Source organism: Pseudorasbora parva, chromosome 11, assembly GCF_024679245.1.
Source record: "Pseudorasbora parva isolate DD20220531a chromosome 11, ASM2467924v1, whole genome shotgun sequence".
Taxonomy (NCBI): domain Eukaryota; kingdom Metazoa; phylum Chordata; class Actinopteri; order Cypriniformes; family Gobionidae; genus Pseudorasbora; species Pseudorasbora parva.
Window position 1 is genome coordinate 27,277,821 of NC_090182.1, and position 16,783 is coordinate 27,294,603.

Genomic DNA, 16,783 nt, shown 5'->3' on the forward strand with positions numbered 1-16,783 from the left:
CATAAGACTATCACAAGGGTAATGTTGGCAGTGAAAACCAAAAATATAACTTATAATAAATTCTGTAACATTTTGTATTAAATAATAAAACTTAAAAATTAAATTGTTAGAATTCATTTAACTTTCCCCCTCCAAACAATATCTTAAAGTATGCTTGTTTCAAGTCTGTCTTTCAGAAAGACACTTATTTTGAATGGTTGCCACCAAGTGGACAACTGAAAACACAAAAGTATATAATGCCCAATTAAAGATACATGTGGAACGTGTATTTGCAGGAAAAAAAGACCACCACGTGAGACAGAGTAAAGAAAAGTGCATGCTACCCAATGTTCTTTAATCCTGACCTGTACTATAAAGAAAACCACAGATATCCAATATTACTCATGAGTATAATACAGTAATAAAATATAATACATGTTGCAAGAGAGAAAAAAGAGGTAAAGACAGTTTCATGAAGGAGAATTACTTTGAAAGGCTTATTAAACATCATGGTTTCAAGGAGATGCAATATAAACAGTCGGCAGGGCAGTCTTTTTCAGAGTGGGTCCAGTCAAAGAGCAGTTTGCCAAAGAGGAAACTGGAGGTGCAAGCACAAACAGATGACACTGTTCCAGCTGTCCAATCATATTGTATTAAGTATTAATATACCATATGTTTAAATTAAACCTATCCCAGCTAAGTTATAGATTACACTGCAGTAACATATCGATATCATTTGATATTGAACTTACATTCTCACTGTCCATGAAATACTGTCAAAGAGACGGAAACTATTGTGAGCTGGCCCCTAGTTTCTAACTGATCATTATACAAAAATATTGATTTTATCCCCATCATTTCATGTCTTCCATCTTCATTCACCTTCTGAAAAAAGACAGTACTTCAATCTTAGCATGTCCACTGATCACATTGTTTTTTATATAAAAAATATGGTAATACATTGCCTGGTACTGAATGGTTATTAAACACAAATTCTGTCATGACAAACTGAACAAATCACACTGTAGTAAGAATGCATCATGATGCATCATGTCCAATGATTAGCATTAAAGGGATACTCCACCGTTTTTAGAAATAGGGCTTATTCAACACCTTTCCTACAATTAGACATGTGGGCAAATACATTTTTGTCTCAGTGTATGCATTGTTTTAGTTTGGCAGGGTAGCCGTTAGCTTAGCTTAGCATAATGAATGGAATCCTATGTTGCCATTTAGCATGTCCCAAGTGAACCAAAAACATTTTTTTTCTTGTGCCATTGCGAATTCACAACACGTATTGCATATTTCCTAGGCAGGTATTAACTTGAGACTAAATTATGGTGAAGCACACAGGCAAAGCACATGCGAAGCACTGCTACTTGGGTGCAGAGATATCACGCAACAAGAAATCCCACAACATACGGGTGTGCAACATGACAAAAACACAAAACAAAACAAAAACGGGAAAAAAGTATAACATATGGCCATGACCTGCACAGAGTTTTATCTTTTGGATTGTTTATTTTGAGAAGTGACAGCTACATTTACATCTAACATGATAATTACCTGCATAGTAAAAGGTTGTGAGAACAAGCAATGGATATACACTAATGTAATGTTTCACAGAATTCCATCAAATGTGGAACTGAGAAATAAATGGCTAGCTGCTCTGGATATCTGTACTTCAACGCCTCTCTACTAAATTAAACAGTATCGTGTTTACGAAGAGCATTTTGTACCAGAGGACTACTTCGAACAGATGCAGTATGGGCCAAGAAAGATGGTACTGCGTCTGAAAGATACGGCCTTTCCATCCATTTTCAAAGCACAGGCAGAAAGTGCACATGTAAGTTGTTTTTTATAACTCTTCCTTATGTTGTTGTTTGTCTTTATTCGGTTGTAAGTAAGATAGATGCTGAGAAGCTGTATATAGACTACGGTTCAAATAAAGTTAGCCTCCTCTAGTATAACCACATGTTGAATTCAACCTGTTTAGTGTGAACAACCGAAACTAAAATAAATAATGATGTTATTGTTACCTGTGAAAGTGGCTGTTGAGCGATTGCAACCTCCTCCTCCTGTGGTTCAATTTCCAAAGAACACAGCTGTTGCTCCTCTTCTTAAAACTGATTCATAGAGGTATGGTTCTGGATCGTGATTGTCTAAGAAGTAACCCTCTTCGTCTCTCACAAAATCATCCATGTTCACCATTCATGTACTGTATGAGAAAGTCATACAATACATAGCCAGCTACTATTCACGCCGGTATGTTGACGGAAGTAGTTGGATTTCTTGTGTTGCGACTGTGCCCAAGTAGCAGTGCTTCGTATGTGCTTTGCCTGTGTGCTTCGCCATAATATAGTCCCACGTTAGTGTCTGCCTAGGAAATCACCCAGTCTTAATGTGCATTGCTATTTAAACTCATTGTGAATATGCAGGTCACAAGAAAAAATTAGGTGTTTTTTGTTGTTGTTTTTTTTATTGCTTTTACTCGGGACATGCTATCTGGCAACATAGGGTTCCATTCATTATGCTAAGCTAAGCTAACGGCAACCCTGCCAAACTAAAACAACACATGCACTGAGACAAAAATGCATTTGCCCACATATCTAAATGTAGGAAAGAAGTTGAAGAAGCCCTATTTCTAAAAACGGTGGAGTATCCCTTTAACATGATATTTCATTCCAAGGATACATGCAGAATCTCACCTAGTTGCCGTTGACCTGCGAGGGAGGATCTGCTCTGTTGTCATTAGCAGCTTTCTCTCTACTGCGACTCTCCCTCTCTTCATCCTCCTCATCTCTTTCCTCATTTCCACTGTGATTCTTACAATAAAGCCTGGTGAAAACAACATCACTTCCTGTTATACTGCAATACAACAGCCCATGTGATCACTGTAGGGCTGGTTGGTATATCAAATTTGTACGTTATATCAATATATTTTAATAAATTATATAAACTGAGGCTATACTGTTTATATCAACATACAGTAGTATGAGATTACAAGTCCATCTGAAAAATAGCAGAGGACAGAGTGAGCTGCAGTGTGGAAAGCGCTAGCGAATAATCTAATTTGTCCTAAACACGAGACATGCTTTATATTAAGGGCTTCAAAATAACTAGTTAACATAGCTTAAAGCTCTGATAGATATTGTTTATTGTGTTTGAGATATGGGTTTTCCCCACTTGCATTTCACAGGTATTTTCTCCATTTGTAAATGTTAAAAAGTCAAGCAAATATTTCCTTTTTGCTGTCAGAAGTTGAACGAGTGTTATGCAAAACTCCTGACACCAAAAAGGAAATATCTGCTAAACTTCCCAAGACTTCAGTGAAAGCGGCACCGCCACACAGATGGAGCACAATAATTCTGACTAAAATATAAGTTAATATATTTGCTAAAATATTTGTTGTTGTGCATGAAATGTAATGTACCATATGTAGAATTTTAAACCTACAGTTAAGTGTATTTTTCATTACAGCAGCAGTAACTATATGAGATAACCAAACGTGGGCTAATATAATTACTAGCCTCAGATAAGTGAATGTGTGTCTGTTTAGTCTGTGCTTTTTTATTTTAATTTAGTAATTTTAAAGGGTTACTTCAGCGATTTAGCATATGGATTTGTATCAGGAAAAACCCGGGAGTATATTCAAATAATCGTGGCTTTTCTGCTCAAAGGCACCCTCTGGCCTTCAGTATGAATTCAACTTTTGGGGGAATAAATAAGAAGAAAAATAATACTTAATAAATAAAAAAACTTTTCCTTCAATGTACAGGAGTTTTTTCCCCCACATTGGATGCACAACACAAGAGGTTCATATTTCATATTAAAGACATACACACACACAGATATCTCACACACACACATATAATATATTATATTAATATATTATATTATATTATATTATATATATATATATATATATATATATATACACACACACACACACACACACAAAACTACTTAGGCTTAGACCTTTCTAATGTTTTTAGTCATAGGCTGTCTAGATATTAATAGGTAACCCAGCAGTTTATTTTGTAAAATATTACAATAATAATAATTAGTATTATTAAAGTTATATTTATTCTGACACTATTTTTAATTTGTAATTATGAAAATGTTATTGTAATGGTAATATTTTGTATATTTTTTAGCAGTAATAATAATCATAGTAATTATTATTAGTCATAATATATAAACAAAATATTATATACACGCTTTTCATTTGTAAAAAAATAATCATAAATCGCATTTTAAATCACAATCGCAATTATATATTTTCCCTAAATCATGCAGCCCTAATTTCTACTATATTAATGACCCAGTTTAAATACAATGCTTTATGCTAAAATCACTGAAGTAACCCTTTAACATCTGCTTTAGAAAGCATTATTTTTTTTATTTTTTAGACTGTCATGTTATTACAATGTTAGAATGTGATTTAAACCCTTTTTTGGAACATTACAGCATAGCCTACATGGTTACATTCACCATATTTGTTTCATAGCCTTCAGTATGTCAACACTGTCTTCAACATTGTTTGTTGGACAACATTGGGCAGGATGTGAAATAAGTTAACATTTATTCAAATAAATAACTTTTTTTAAACCCCCAAATAAAATAAAAAGTATATAGTGTATATATTGCACATAGCCATTCAACTAAAAATATGCTTTTGTCCATATTGCCCAGCCATAGATCACTGTTATAATGGTTTCAGGCTACAGAAGTGTAGAACCATTTGGAAATCTCATTCTTGATAAAATAATCTTACCAGACTATTAATATTTGTATAATAAATACAAGCAGTTAATAGTTAGAACATACTTGTAAATTCCTCTAGCCATATTCTCTATGTATTTGGCCTTGTCTTGCAGGCCACAGTGATAATGGTAGGTTTTCACACAGGCTTTTATCTCACATCCAATGGTGGCTCCAAGCTGGGCACAAAGCGTGCATTTCTGAAATGACCAAAAATACATTAGGGGCTGGTTTCACAGACATGGCTTAGATTACTCCAGGTTTAGACATTAGTTAAATTTGGGCATTTAAGGGTGTGTTCATAATTGTAGTTCGGTTTGCTTGTTTTTTTGGTCATACTGAACATCCCCCCAAAAAGAAAACGCAGTGTGCAGAGCTAAATGCTCTCATTATGTGTGCGTAGCCTACAGTGGAGTGGGTACGGAAAGTATTCAGATCCCCTTCAATTTTTCAAAGTTATATTGTAGCCATTTGCTAAAATCATTTACGTTCATCATGTTCTCATTAAAGGGGTGGTTCTATGTTTTTTTTCTAGGCTTGGTTGTGTTTATTGGTCCCAGTATAACATGTCTTAATACTTCTTCTTTTTTTTAAATGCCATATTTTTCTTATATTTTACCTTTATTTCACACCGCTGTCTCCACTGTCCTTTAAATAGCTTGTTTGCTTCTTGCTTCTATAAAGCCCATCCCTCCGAAAAACACAATGGCCTTAGATTGGTTAGATGGCCAAATGTAGTTTCATGTATTTTTATTGGCTGAAGTGCCTAGCACAGGATGTCCGGAAACGACACGCCCCTTACCATTACAGGCAGAAGTCACATCTAGGGCAGTGTTTATGTTAATAGCAAGGGTTTATAATAATTTGTTTGATTTATATAGCGGTTTTCAAGGCACTCAAAGCGTTTTACATTGAAGGGGGAATCTCCTCAACCACCACTAATGTGCAGCATCCACCTGGATGATCCGACGGCAGCCATATTGCGCCAGAACTCTCATCACACACCAGCTGATTGGTGGAGAGAAGACCGAGTGATGAAGCCAATCAGGAGAGGGGGATGAATAGAAGGCCATGATGGACAGGGGCCAATGGGCAAATTTGTCCAGGATGCCGGGGTTACACCCCTACTCTTTATCGAAGGACAGCCTAGGATTTTTAATGACCACAGAGAGTCAGGACCTCGGTTTAACGTCTCATCCGAAGGACGGTGCTCTTTGTCAGGATAGAGGGAATGCTTTGATGTCACTTTCCCGCCGGAACATGCCCCCTCAAGCTGGGGCTGAGTGGCGGAAGAGCTGCTGCCTGACCGCAGCTATTAGAGGAAACCACAAGTTGAGAAAACGATTATCAGTTTAAACTAAAGGTTGGGCTCTATATAGTGGTCCTTACAACTTCCCACAGATTCAGTGATCCATGGATATTGACATGCAGCCAGGAATAGTGTTTTCCTGACATTTTTATGCGCTTGATTTCGACATGATTATTTATAACTGATCAGTCATCACATTTTTCGAGTGAATCCTGCATGTATATGCGGATGGGTCAGTGTATTGAAGCGTGTATGTGGCTGCTTGTCATGAATGGAAAACAAAAGTTTTATTCAAATTCTGAAAATATTATAGTCCTATTAATAAAAAAATAAACAATAATTATATTGCCCAGACAAGATTTCTCACAGATTTCTGCAGTGAAGCTGGTACACAATTAATCTCTTATTTTCACAATGTCTGCATTTATAGAGACGCTTGTTAACTGAACTCAGCGCCTGGACAAACAAACACTCGAACGGTGAGTTGATTCCAAGTTCAACAACTGTGATTGGCCAACTGCGTTGTAGAAATCTACAAACATATCTGTGATTGTCTACATTACTCACCGAGGCGAAAACACGTTGGAAATGTAATCATTTGACAAGTGCAAATACAGATACACACTGGATCATTTAAAAGCTCTTTTTTGCTAATAATATGCTATTATTACGAATTCTTACGGAGAATTGCATATTCTACACAAGCAGTTATGGGCAGCGTTTCCCTCTTAAAGCAGAAGCAGCAGCAGGTTGGCTGTGGTTTGAGTGAGATAATCACACGCTATTATAAAGTCCATCTCAAGCTCGGAACAGCAATGTCCATTGTGTCCATGGACAAGCCTCCCCCTACCTGCCCTCCGGCGTTGGGCCTGATTTTGTGCGTTTTCGCTGCATACACGCTGTAAACCAGTGCTGCCCGTCAGTCTTTTTGCCACTCAGTGGGGCTTAATCGCAGTCGCTCCAGCTGATGGTGACGTCACATGCATTCCCTCTATAGTGTCCCCATCACTATACTGGTATTAGGACCCACACAGACCACAGGGTGAGCACCCCCTGCTGGCCTCACTTATGATGTCACCAACCCAGTAAGAAGCTTGTAGTCCAAACCGGCCGTTTTTGTAGGCAATAAACTGCCATAACTTTAAAAGACAATATCTCCATTTGCACTGAACTTTCAGCGCTGTAACTTTGCAGACACTGTTTATGCTCAAGCAGCAACATTACACACTAACTAAAGTTAAAAAAAGTGAAATTGCATGCTACCACCCTTTAAATGTACAGACAGCACCCCATATTGACAGAAAAACATAGAATTGTTGACATTTTTGCCGATTTATTAAAAAAGAAAAACGTAAATATTACATGGTCCTAGGTATCCAGATCGTTTGCTGTGACACTCATATATTTAACTCAGGCGCTGTCCATTTCTTCTGATCATCCTTTAGATGGTTCTACACCTTCATCGAGTTCAACTATGTTTGATTAGGAAAGCCACACACCTGTCTATATAAGACCTTACAGCTCAGCGCAGGTAAGATCAAATGAGAATCATGAGGTCAAAGGAACTGCCTGGAGAGCTCTGAGACAGAATGTGGCAAGGCACAGATCTGGGCATGGTTCCAAAAAAAATCCTGCTGCACTTAAGGTTCATAAGAGCACAGTGGCCTCCATAATCCTTAAATGGAAGACGTTTGGGACGACCAGAACTTTTCCTACAGCTGGCTGTCCGGCCAAACTGAGCTATCGGGGGAGAAGAGACTTGGTGAGAGAGATAAAGAAGAACCTAAAGATAGGGGTGTGACAGTTAGTATATAACCGTGAGACCGACGGTTATAGTTAAACACGCCATTAGAACCCTATAACCACCAAAAACGTGTTTAACTATTTTTTACAAACATAAAAAAAAGAAACTCCGGGGGAAAATTGTATCAGCTGAAGAGGGAAACGGAGGCGGAGTTAGTGGTGCTTCGGAGGCTGCTACTGCTGGAGATGATTCGGGAGAGGTCTGTGCACCACCCTCTACCAAGAAGAGAAATCTTGGAGATTATCATCTTAATAAACAGAGGTCTGAAATCTCTGCCCCTTTACCAATCAGAGACTGACATGGAGTTAACCCGCTATCTTCAAGAACAACCAATTGACTCTACGGCTAATCCACTAGTATGGTGGAGAGAGACAATGAAACGCGCAATCCGCTCTTAGCAAAATTGCCACGTAAATGCACCAACATGCTTCACCATGTACACGACCAGCGCTCACATGCTGGTGCATGTATGTTATAATGTTGCCAAGAGAGGGATAAACGTTTTATTTCATAAGAAGTTATTAAGATAATGTTGGGATAATGACACTGTCCCTAAACCTACACATGTAAGCAAACAATCAACTACTTCAACTGCACATGACATTAGAATTTATTTTTTTGAGATGATTACTACACTTTACAACAAATAAATAGCTTTTATAAAACTGTATAAGTCCTGGTGGCCGTTGAGAGTTGCTATGGCATCCGTAAACAAATTCCAGCTACTGGAGAGGACGGCGTCGACTGATGCGGTAGACAAACTGAAAGCTGTGATGATTGCATAGTGGCACTTTATATCGATTAATTTGATAACCTGCTGTTAACAATTTATTTTTCCATACAGGCTATGGCCTGTATGCTGTTTATGACTGTCAGACTGTTAATGCATTTTTTATTCAAACTAAGTTGTCCTATAACAGACAAATCTATTGAAGAACCAGGTACTGCTCATCATCTGTCCAATACAGTCCCAACAGTGAAGCATGGCAGTAGCAGCAGCATATTGTGGGGGTGTTTATTAGCTGCAGGGACAGGACGACTGGTTGCAATCAAGGGAAAGATGAATGCAGCCAAGTACAGGGATATCCTGAATGAAAACCTTCTCCAGAGTGCTCAAGACCTCAGACTGGGCCGAAGGTTCACCTTTCAAACAAGACAATGACCCTAAGCACACAGCTAAAATAACGAAGGAGTGGCTTCACAAGATGCAGTCGGGAGATGGGAGAAAGTTGTAGAAAGTCAACTATCACTGCAGCCCTCCACCAGTCGGGGCTTCATGGCAGAGTGGCCCGATGGAAGCCTCTCCTCAGTGCAAGACACATGAAAGTTTGCTAAAAAAACACCTGAAGGATTCCAAGATGGTGAAAAATAAGATTCTCTCAAGACTGGGCCGAAGGTTCACCTTCCAACAAGACAATGACCCCAAGCACACAGTTAAAATAGCGAAGGAGTGGCTTCAGAACAACTCTGTGACTGTTCTTGAATGGCCCAGCCAGAGCCCTGACTTAAACCCAATTGAGCATCTCTGGAGAAACCTGAAAATGGCTATCCACCAACGTTTACCATCCAACCTGACAGAACTGGAGAGGATCTGCAAGGAGGAATGGCAGAGGATCCCCAAATCTAGGTGTGAAAAAGTGTTGCATCTCTCCCAAAAAGATTAATGGCTGTATTACATCAAAATGATGCTTCTATTAAATACTGAGCAAAGAGTCTGAATACTTAAGTCCATGTGATATTTCAGGTTTTCTTTTTTTAATAAATCCGCAAAAATGTCAACAATTCTGTGTTTTTCTGTCAATATGGGGTGCTGTGTGTACAATAATGAGATTTTAGCAAATGGCTACAATATAACAGAGTGAGAAATGTAAGGGGGTCTGAATACTTTCCATACCCACTGTATATATTATGGTATTTTGACAAGAAAAAAAGGTATATGTGAGCATACTGTCATTTTTAGGGTCTCATCATCCGGTTTTTGGTTTGTCTACATGTGTTTGGTCCATGTTGTGCTTATATCATTTGAACCACACCAAAGATTGTTTGGAAGGGGACTGAGACCCATCTTTTCAGCGGTCTTGTCCACTTGTTTAGTGCGCATCACTGTTCAGTTAGCATTCAAATAAATCGCACTAACTGAGCAATCGCAACAGGGTTCGTTTTAATCAAACCAAACATGCCAAGTGTGAACACACCCTAAGTAGCTTTTATAAACGTGCCTTGGAAAAAACATTACTGGTGTGCATCTTGAGACAAGACAACGATATTTTAAGATATGCTAGTGCAAGATGATTTTAGTTAAAACAGCTCAAACATGCATTTTAGTCTGGGACTAGAGTTAAGCCTTGTCTGTGAAACTGGGTGAATGTGACTATGATTTAATATAATAACCACATTATACAAAAATAAATAAAACAAATAATAATAAATAAATAAATAAAATAAATATACACATTTTCTACTGACCATGGTATAAACCTACATTTTGTTCACTTCCTTATAAAGTGAGCAATATAGTTTAGCAATTCTATATCGAATTGAATTTTTAAAATTTCACCATTCTTTTTCCTCTTTTGATTTCCTGGATAACCGTTTTAATGTCAAAGTTCCCAAATTCAGCACGTGAGGTGGTAGTTAGCTGGACGGTACCCGAAGAAAAAAGCTGTGACAAAAACAGAAAATAAAATACGTTTTAACGGAACAGGTTGAATCAAACTTTTTCAAACCTAGTATAAATAGAAGAATAACATTGAGTAAAATATATACTTTTCAGTACTAAATATCTTGTAGATTTGAGATAATATTTGGGTTAATTTTCTTTTTTTGTGCCCCTATTATGCTATTTAAAAGTTCCTAATTTTGTTCTGGAGGTCCCCTACAATAGATTTGCATGCATCAAAGGTTAAAAAAAACTTAAGTCAAATAGTCTGAAATTGCTTCGTTTGACCCAGCAGTTAACATATTTGACATTCATTTTCTTATTCACTCAGTTATTTAATTAGTTACTTAATTTGTTTTATCATTGTGGAAAATAAGAATATTTAGTATTATTATTTTGTGAGCAAAGATTGGTATTGAAGAAAAAAAAAGTAATATCGCATAGACATATTTCGCCCAAATGGTGAGCCTGTGGATATCACATGCCCTTTTCAAACACTGCATGAGAGTTATGCCAGTGAAGGAGTCTCTAACTACGGTCAATTATTCCCTAAGAGTGAAAGCAAAACTGAGCTTTCGGTATCTGACGCTGCACGGTTCATTAATTATCTCACACACAACGAGAGCTGAATCTACCTCAGTGCTGATAATGGTATATCAATTATTTTAATTTATTGGCTAAATAATTCTCTTGTGAACCATGCATTAATCATAGTGAAAAAAAAATCATTATTTATTGTTAAACAAGTTTCAAGGCTCAAACAACAAATGTATTAAAGGATGAATAAAGATTTATAACAAGCACTCTTGATAAGTTGTTAATAGAGCACCTTGAAATTCTATTTTGATGTGGGATGTAGTTTTGTAGTTCTGTTTTAAAAACAATTAATTGAGGAGTCCTCAATCCTCATAGGTGTATGCCGGTGTCGCAAGTATGGTTTTATGGTGATGTCGTTATAAAATTAGGGAAGGCAAATTATTTGTATGTCCTGATATCAATTTGATAATACTAGCCTGATAATAATATAATGGTAACAACAACAAAAACATTACTACTACTAATGAATGGGGAGGAGATGATGATAATATTAGGAAAATACGCCAATTACTATTATTATTATTATTATTATTGATATAATCAAAGGCATCAGCAATATCTCTATTGTCACAACCATAACAATAACTTACTTTTCTACTTAGCAGACCTTGTACATTCACAAACAGCTGTATTACAGACTGCATGAAAGATAATATTAGAAAAAGCATAATAGGGGCACTTTAAAGATGACCCATTGTTTTTCAGGATTAAAGAAGCCTCACCATGCATTTGTAGTGGGCAGCAACCTTCTTGGCATTGTCTGAGTGGAGCACACCCCGCGTTTCATTCTCTTCTTCGCCGGCATGACAGAAGCCACAGCGAAGGCCTGAATCACTGGGGCTGCCTCTTAACGGGGACCGGTCACGCTGTGGCACACACAAGCACGAGACAAATTAGCATATGCCAACCATTTATATTCTGAAGCTTTATCAAGCCACCTGTAATCTATTTGGATTAAATATGGGTTATATCTGGAAAAAAAAGTAGATGAAGTGGCCTACATGTGAGGAGCTCTCTGTATCATCATTGCCTTGTGACGAGGTGGATCGAGTGTCATCTGACTGTCCGCGCGACACACCTCTGATTCTGCTCTTCTCGAAACGCCCCCTTCCCCTGCTCCTCGGTGGAGATGAATCCGAGTCATTGGCTGCAACTCCCTGTTCATCTGGAATAAGAGTGAATTGCTAATAAACGGTTCACAAGCAGGTTAGTCTTCAACATTAAAATTAAGTAGAGACAGCTAGTTACCATCACTGCCATCTTGAGAGGCTTCTCTGTGTTTGCGACAGTAAACACTAATTTTCAAAAAATAAAATAATTAGTGTCACATAGTTATACAACAGAAGCATTTTTGAGAGGAGCAGCATCATCATTATGCTTACAGGTAGATGCCTTGAGAGGGATTCTCCTTGGTCTGGGCCTTATCCCATAGAGCGCAATAATAGTGGTACGTCCGCCTACATGTCTTTACATCACAGCCGATGGTTGCCCCGGGCCGGTGACAGGCAGTGCACATCTAAACAGGAAATCATCAGGTGAGATAGAAAAGCTGAATGCTTATTTTCTATTTTGAGGCTAAAGGAACAACTGAATTTTGATGAGAGCTGCTGGTCTGGATGCTTACTAGTTTATTTCCTCTTTTTATCTCTTTCTTCACATCTTCAATAGAAAAGCCTCCAATGTTTTCACTGTCTGAATGAGATGTGACCAGTGCTGATGAGAAAAGCTGGGTAAAACAATCACAAATCAACTGTTAGACATGTAATGTGTCTAAATATACTTTTATTATATTTTGTGTAACAGATGATATTGTTACAACACATAATGTGAGGTTCTCCGAGATAAATAAATGTATGAATAAGAATCAGTTTTATCCATTTTAACAAATATACAAAGCAAGCTAGTGGACAGCTAACATACCATGCACTTGTGGTGGGCTGCCACCCTGTGGTTCTCCGACACCAGTAACTGTCCACACTCCTGGTCTCGGTTGGTTCTACAGAAGGCACATTTTCGAAGCCGTGCTGAAGCTCCTTTTCTCTGTCCTGACATGACCAGTTTTTAAATACTGTACCTTGCCTGTTTTAAAGACAAAAAACAACATTAACATTGCAACTGCACTGCAGTGTACAGAGATGGGGAAATAACTTCACAACATTAGCAGAATGGCTAAAATGCATGTTTGTTTGCGGGGGGGGGGGGGGGGGGTGTCAGGGGGAGAGATTTCTCCTACATCTGTTATTGAATCAAGCTATATGAGGGGGAAAAAATAGATTTACTATATAAAAAGTATATTTAGACAGATGGTTGTGGTTATTTAGCTTAAACAATTCTGTTACATGGATTATTACACTAATTTGTTTGGTTTGAAATTTCCCCCAGAAATAAATGATTAGCTTAAAATTCTGAATGTCTTTTTTGTAACAGAGTCTAGTATGAAAATATTTGATGAATCATATAAAAAGGCATGTTGATAATATTCCTCAGGAATAATCATTTAAATGGTACATCTACATAAAAAAAAAAAACACTTATAGGATAAATAAAGCAATCACACTTTTCCACAATATTTTCAATTAAGAACTTCAATCAAATTAATAAATTTAAAAGAAGGGTACAAAAGAAAAAAAGAAAATAAATGGAGGTCATATGCACAAATATTTACACGAAACTATTTTAAAGTGTCAAATTGTGTTTGTTTTGTACACAAATGTAGATTTAGTTACTTCTGCTTTCAAATAATCACCCAGAAATCACAACTAAAAATCACTACTAAACAGAACAAAATAAAACACAATAAAAATGAATATTAAAGCTCACATTAATATATTCATATTATTGTAAATATAAAACAACATGACGTCTTTATAATGATGCTTAAAATTGTTACATAAATAGGTGTTTACACACAAAGACATAGTATTGACTATTTTAGGAAGGGGTTCTCTGGCAATGGGGATAATACAAAGTTTTATAAAAAAAAAAAAAACATTATTTAACTACTTAAAAGTCGATGCACTGAGATTACTTACAATAAGCATGATGTAGTAAAGAAACTAAATAAGTACATATTTCAACAAGTTTATCAATGGTGGGGGGGAAATCTCTCTCAAAGATTGTATGTATGTCACTCACAGTAAAGATGGACAACACACAAGCAGTAATCTTAGTCAAACTGTGCGAACATAAGACACACAAACCTGTTAAAAATGTTAATACCTTGTGGGGACCACAACATTTTATTGGCATTACAATAATGTAGGGAAAGTGCATGGGTGTCGTATTCGAAACTGCAACGCCAATCGGCAGATCTGACCGAGTTCACAAAACACCCTCTGCGCGAGGCGGCTAGCTCATCGGTTTAACCCAAATCTGGAAAAGAATATCGAGATTTCGCTTGTACGATTATTTAGCCATCATTCATATTGTGTTTTGAAATGGACAGCGTGTTGTTTAGAGTCGCGATGGATGATTTACCCGCCTTCGCACAACAGAGGAGCTCCGCTGCCATGATAGCTGAGAAGCTGCTCTCGCGCTGCAACACAAACAGCAACGCAACACCGCGCGACACACAGTATCCACAGAACAGCTGATACAACCTGCCCAGAAGTCCCAACGAACCCCTCTTAAACACACAAGGAAAAACACAGCATCCCTCATTTCGTTTTCAGAAATAAGGGAGGAGGAGTATATACAGGCCCGCGACAAAGCTCTTAGTTTCGCTCTTAACAAAAACTCTTTCACTTTCCAATGAATATTAAGTACTATAACACTGTCAAATCTGGTGTCCCCCTCATATGATATTAAGATGTGTATAGCTATATAAGTGTTGCCCATTAAGGCCCACATCATATGTTGGCTACAACAATACTGATGAGGAAAAACTGTGCGCAAATATTTTAATCTGAACTTCTGGGTGACTATAAACCATAATTTGGTTTTTATAATACATTGTTTGCTGCGGGATTATTTTGCCCGCTTCACATGTGGAGACCCGCCATACGAAAGGTATTTACATATCGCAGCAAAAAGACGAAGCTAATTCCGACAATTGTTCCACTCACCCCATTGCTTTCCTAACTCTAAACTGTACATTGCAGTGTCTGTGTGACATATTGGAATCTCTTACCGCTGCTGTGTTGAATGGGGATAGATTTAGAGTGGCTTGTGAGCGCGTGTTCTCGCTCTTCCTCTCGCTGAGCTTTGAGTGCTTGTAAGTTCTGCCTCTCACCATTGCGAGGCGTTCGAGTGACGTCGCGCACTGCAAAAAGCATGTTTGTTCGACATTGAGCGTACGCGCACGCCCCTGTGGTCACCGTCAAGATAGCTTGAGGAATAGGCCTAGACGAGCAAATATACAGATGAGTTGCATAATGAACTGACAAAATGGTGTATGGATAGTGTATGGATGAACCTTTTATGAAACGTAAGTATTTACACATAACTATTAAGCATTATATTCAGTTTGTTATGAGATAAAATCATATGTTAAAAATTATTATTGCTTTGAACCAAAGCTAACATTTTGCAATTTTGTAAATAGTAATGTTAGGGATTTTACAGTAAAGACCTGGACCAGACATGATGAATGAAGACCAAGAGTCAATTGAAGACATTTTTACTGAATAATAGTTTGCAGTTTCATCAGCAGAAGTCAACACTCAGCAAGGAGTTCATAGACCGCTCTACTGTATATTCTCAAAACACCCATAAGCATATCTCCATTGATTATCAGGATGATGACCAACATCCCAATTTAGGCACAATGTAACCCAATGAGGTCACTAGAAATGTGGGGACATTCTATAGGCGTAATGGTTTTTATACCATACAAACCATATTTTCTATCCCCCTAAACTGCCCCTACACCTAAACCTACCCATCACAGGAAACATTCTGCATTTTTACTTTCTTAAAAAAACAAATTCTGTATAATTTATAAGCCTTTTGAAAAGTGGGGACATGGGTAATGTCCTCATATTTCACCCTCTCCTTGTAATACATATGTCATACCCATGTCATTATAAACATTTGTGTCCTGATATTTCACAAACACACACACACACACACACACACACACACACACACACACACACACACACACACACACAAACGCTGACACACACACGCACACACAACACACACACACACACACACACACACACACACACACACACACACACACACACACACACACACACACACACACACAGGGACAAGGCCATAAACAGAGGGGCGTTTTCCACTGTGTTACCTGATTTGTTCAAGTCACAGTTTTGGGGTTATAAACACCTATTAAGTTTGAAAACACCCAAAGATTTAGAAACGCCCACTTTTTTTCCACAGAGACCCCATATCATACTCGGTTGCTCCCATGGTTGCTCCCTATGGGGGCCGCCATGTTGATCACATGACCAGCTAATGCAACTGACAGGTACTACTAGGCCTACTACTACTACTACTAGCCTACAGTTTGCTTAATAAAGTACTTTCATGGAAGCTTGTTTCTGCCACAGAATAAAAAAGGTAATTGTGAGGTAACTTTTCCCCCTCACAATTGAGAAAATATATCTCAGAATTTTGACTTTTTTTCTCATAATTGAAAGGCCTATAGCCTAACACATGGTCATTAATTAACATTAGTTATTAGTTAACATAAACTTATAATGAC

General features: G+C 37.6%; 1 protein-coding gene across 5 annotated transcripts; it reads right to left on the reverse strand.

The window, feature by feature from the left end:
• Nucleotides 1-303: 303 nt before the first annotated feature.
• Nucleotides 304-15,390, reverse strand: phf6 (PHD finger protein 6). 5 transcript variants are annotated; one of them, XR_010908384.1, is made up of 12 exons: nt 15,242-15,390; nt 13,033-13,191; nt 12,737-12,838; nt 12,495-12,628; nt 12,361-12,407; nt 12,114-12,277; nt 11,835-11,978; nt 10,414-10,518; nt 4,810-4,943; nt 2,688-2,817; nt 732-864; nt 304-577 (listed from the first exon to the last, which is right to left on the reverse strand). XR_010908384.1 is itself a non-coding variant. In XM_067457668.1 (12 exons), exons 3-11 carry the CDS (start codon nt 13,162-13,164, stop codon nt 2,688-2,690), a joined length of 1,092 nt encoding a protein of 363 aa, XP_067313769.1. In that variant the 5' UTR covers nt 13,165-13,191; nt 14,332-14,484; nt 14,590-14,761; the 3' UTR covers nt 304-864. The 5 variants fall into 5 exon arrangements, 4 of the variants coding, with proteins under 4 accessions (XP_067313769.1, XP_067313767.1, XP_067313768.1 ...); XM_067457668.1 differs by lacking the exon at nt 15,242-15,390 and adding exons at nt 14,332-14,484; nt 14,590-14,761 and having other exon boundaries at nt 304-864; XM_067457666.1 differs by having other exon boundaries at nt 304-864.
• Nucleotides 15,391-16,783: the final 1,393 nt, after the last annotated feature.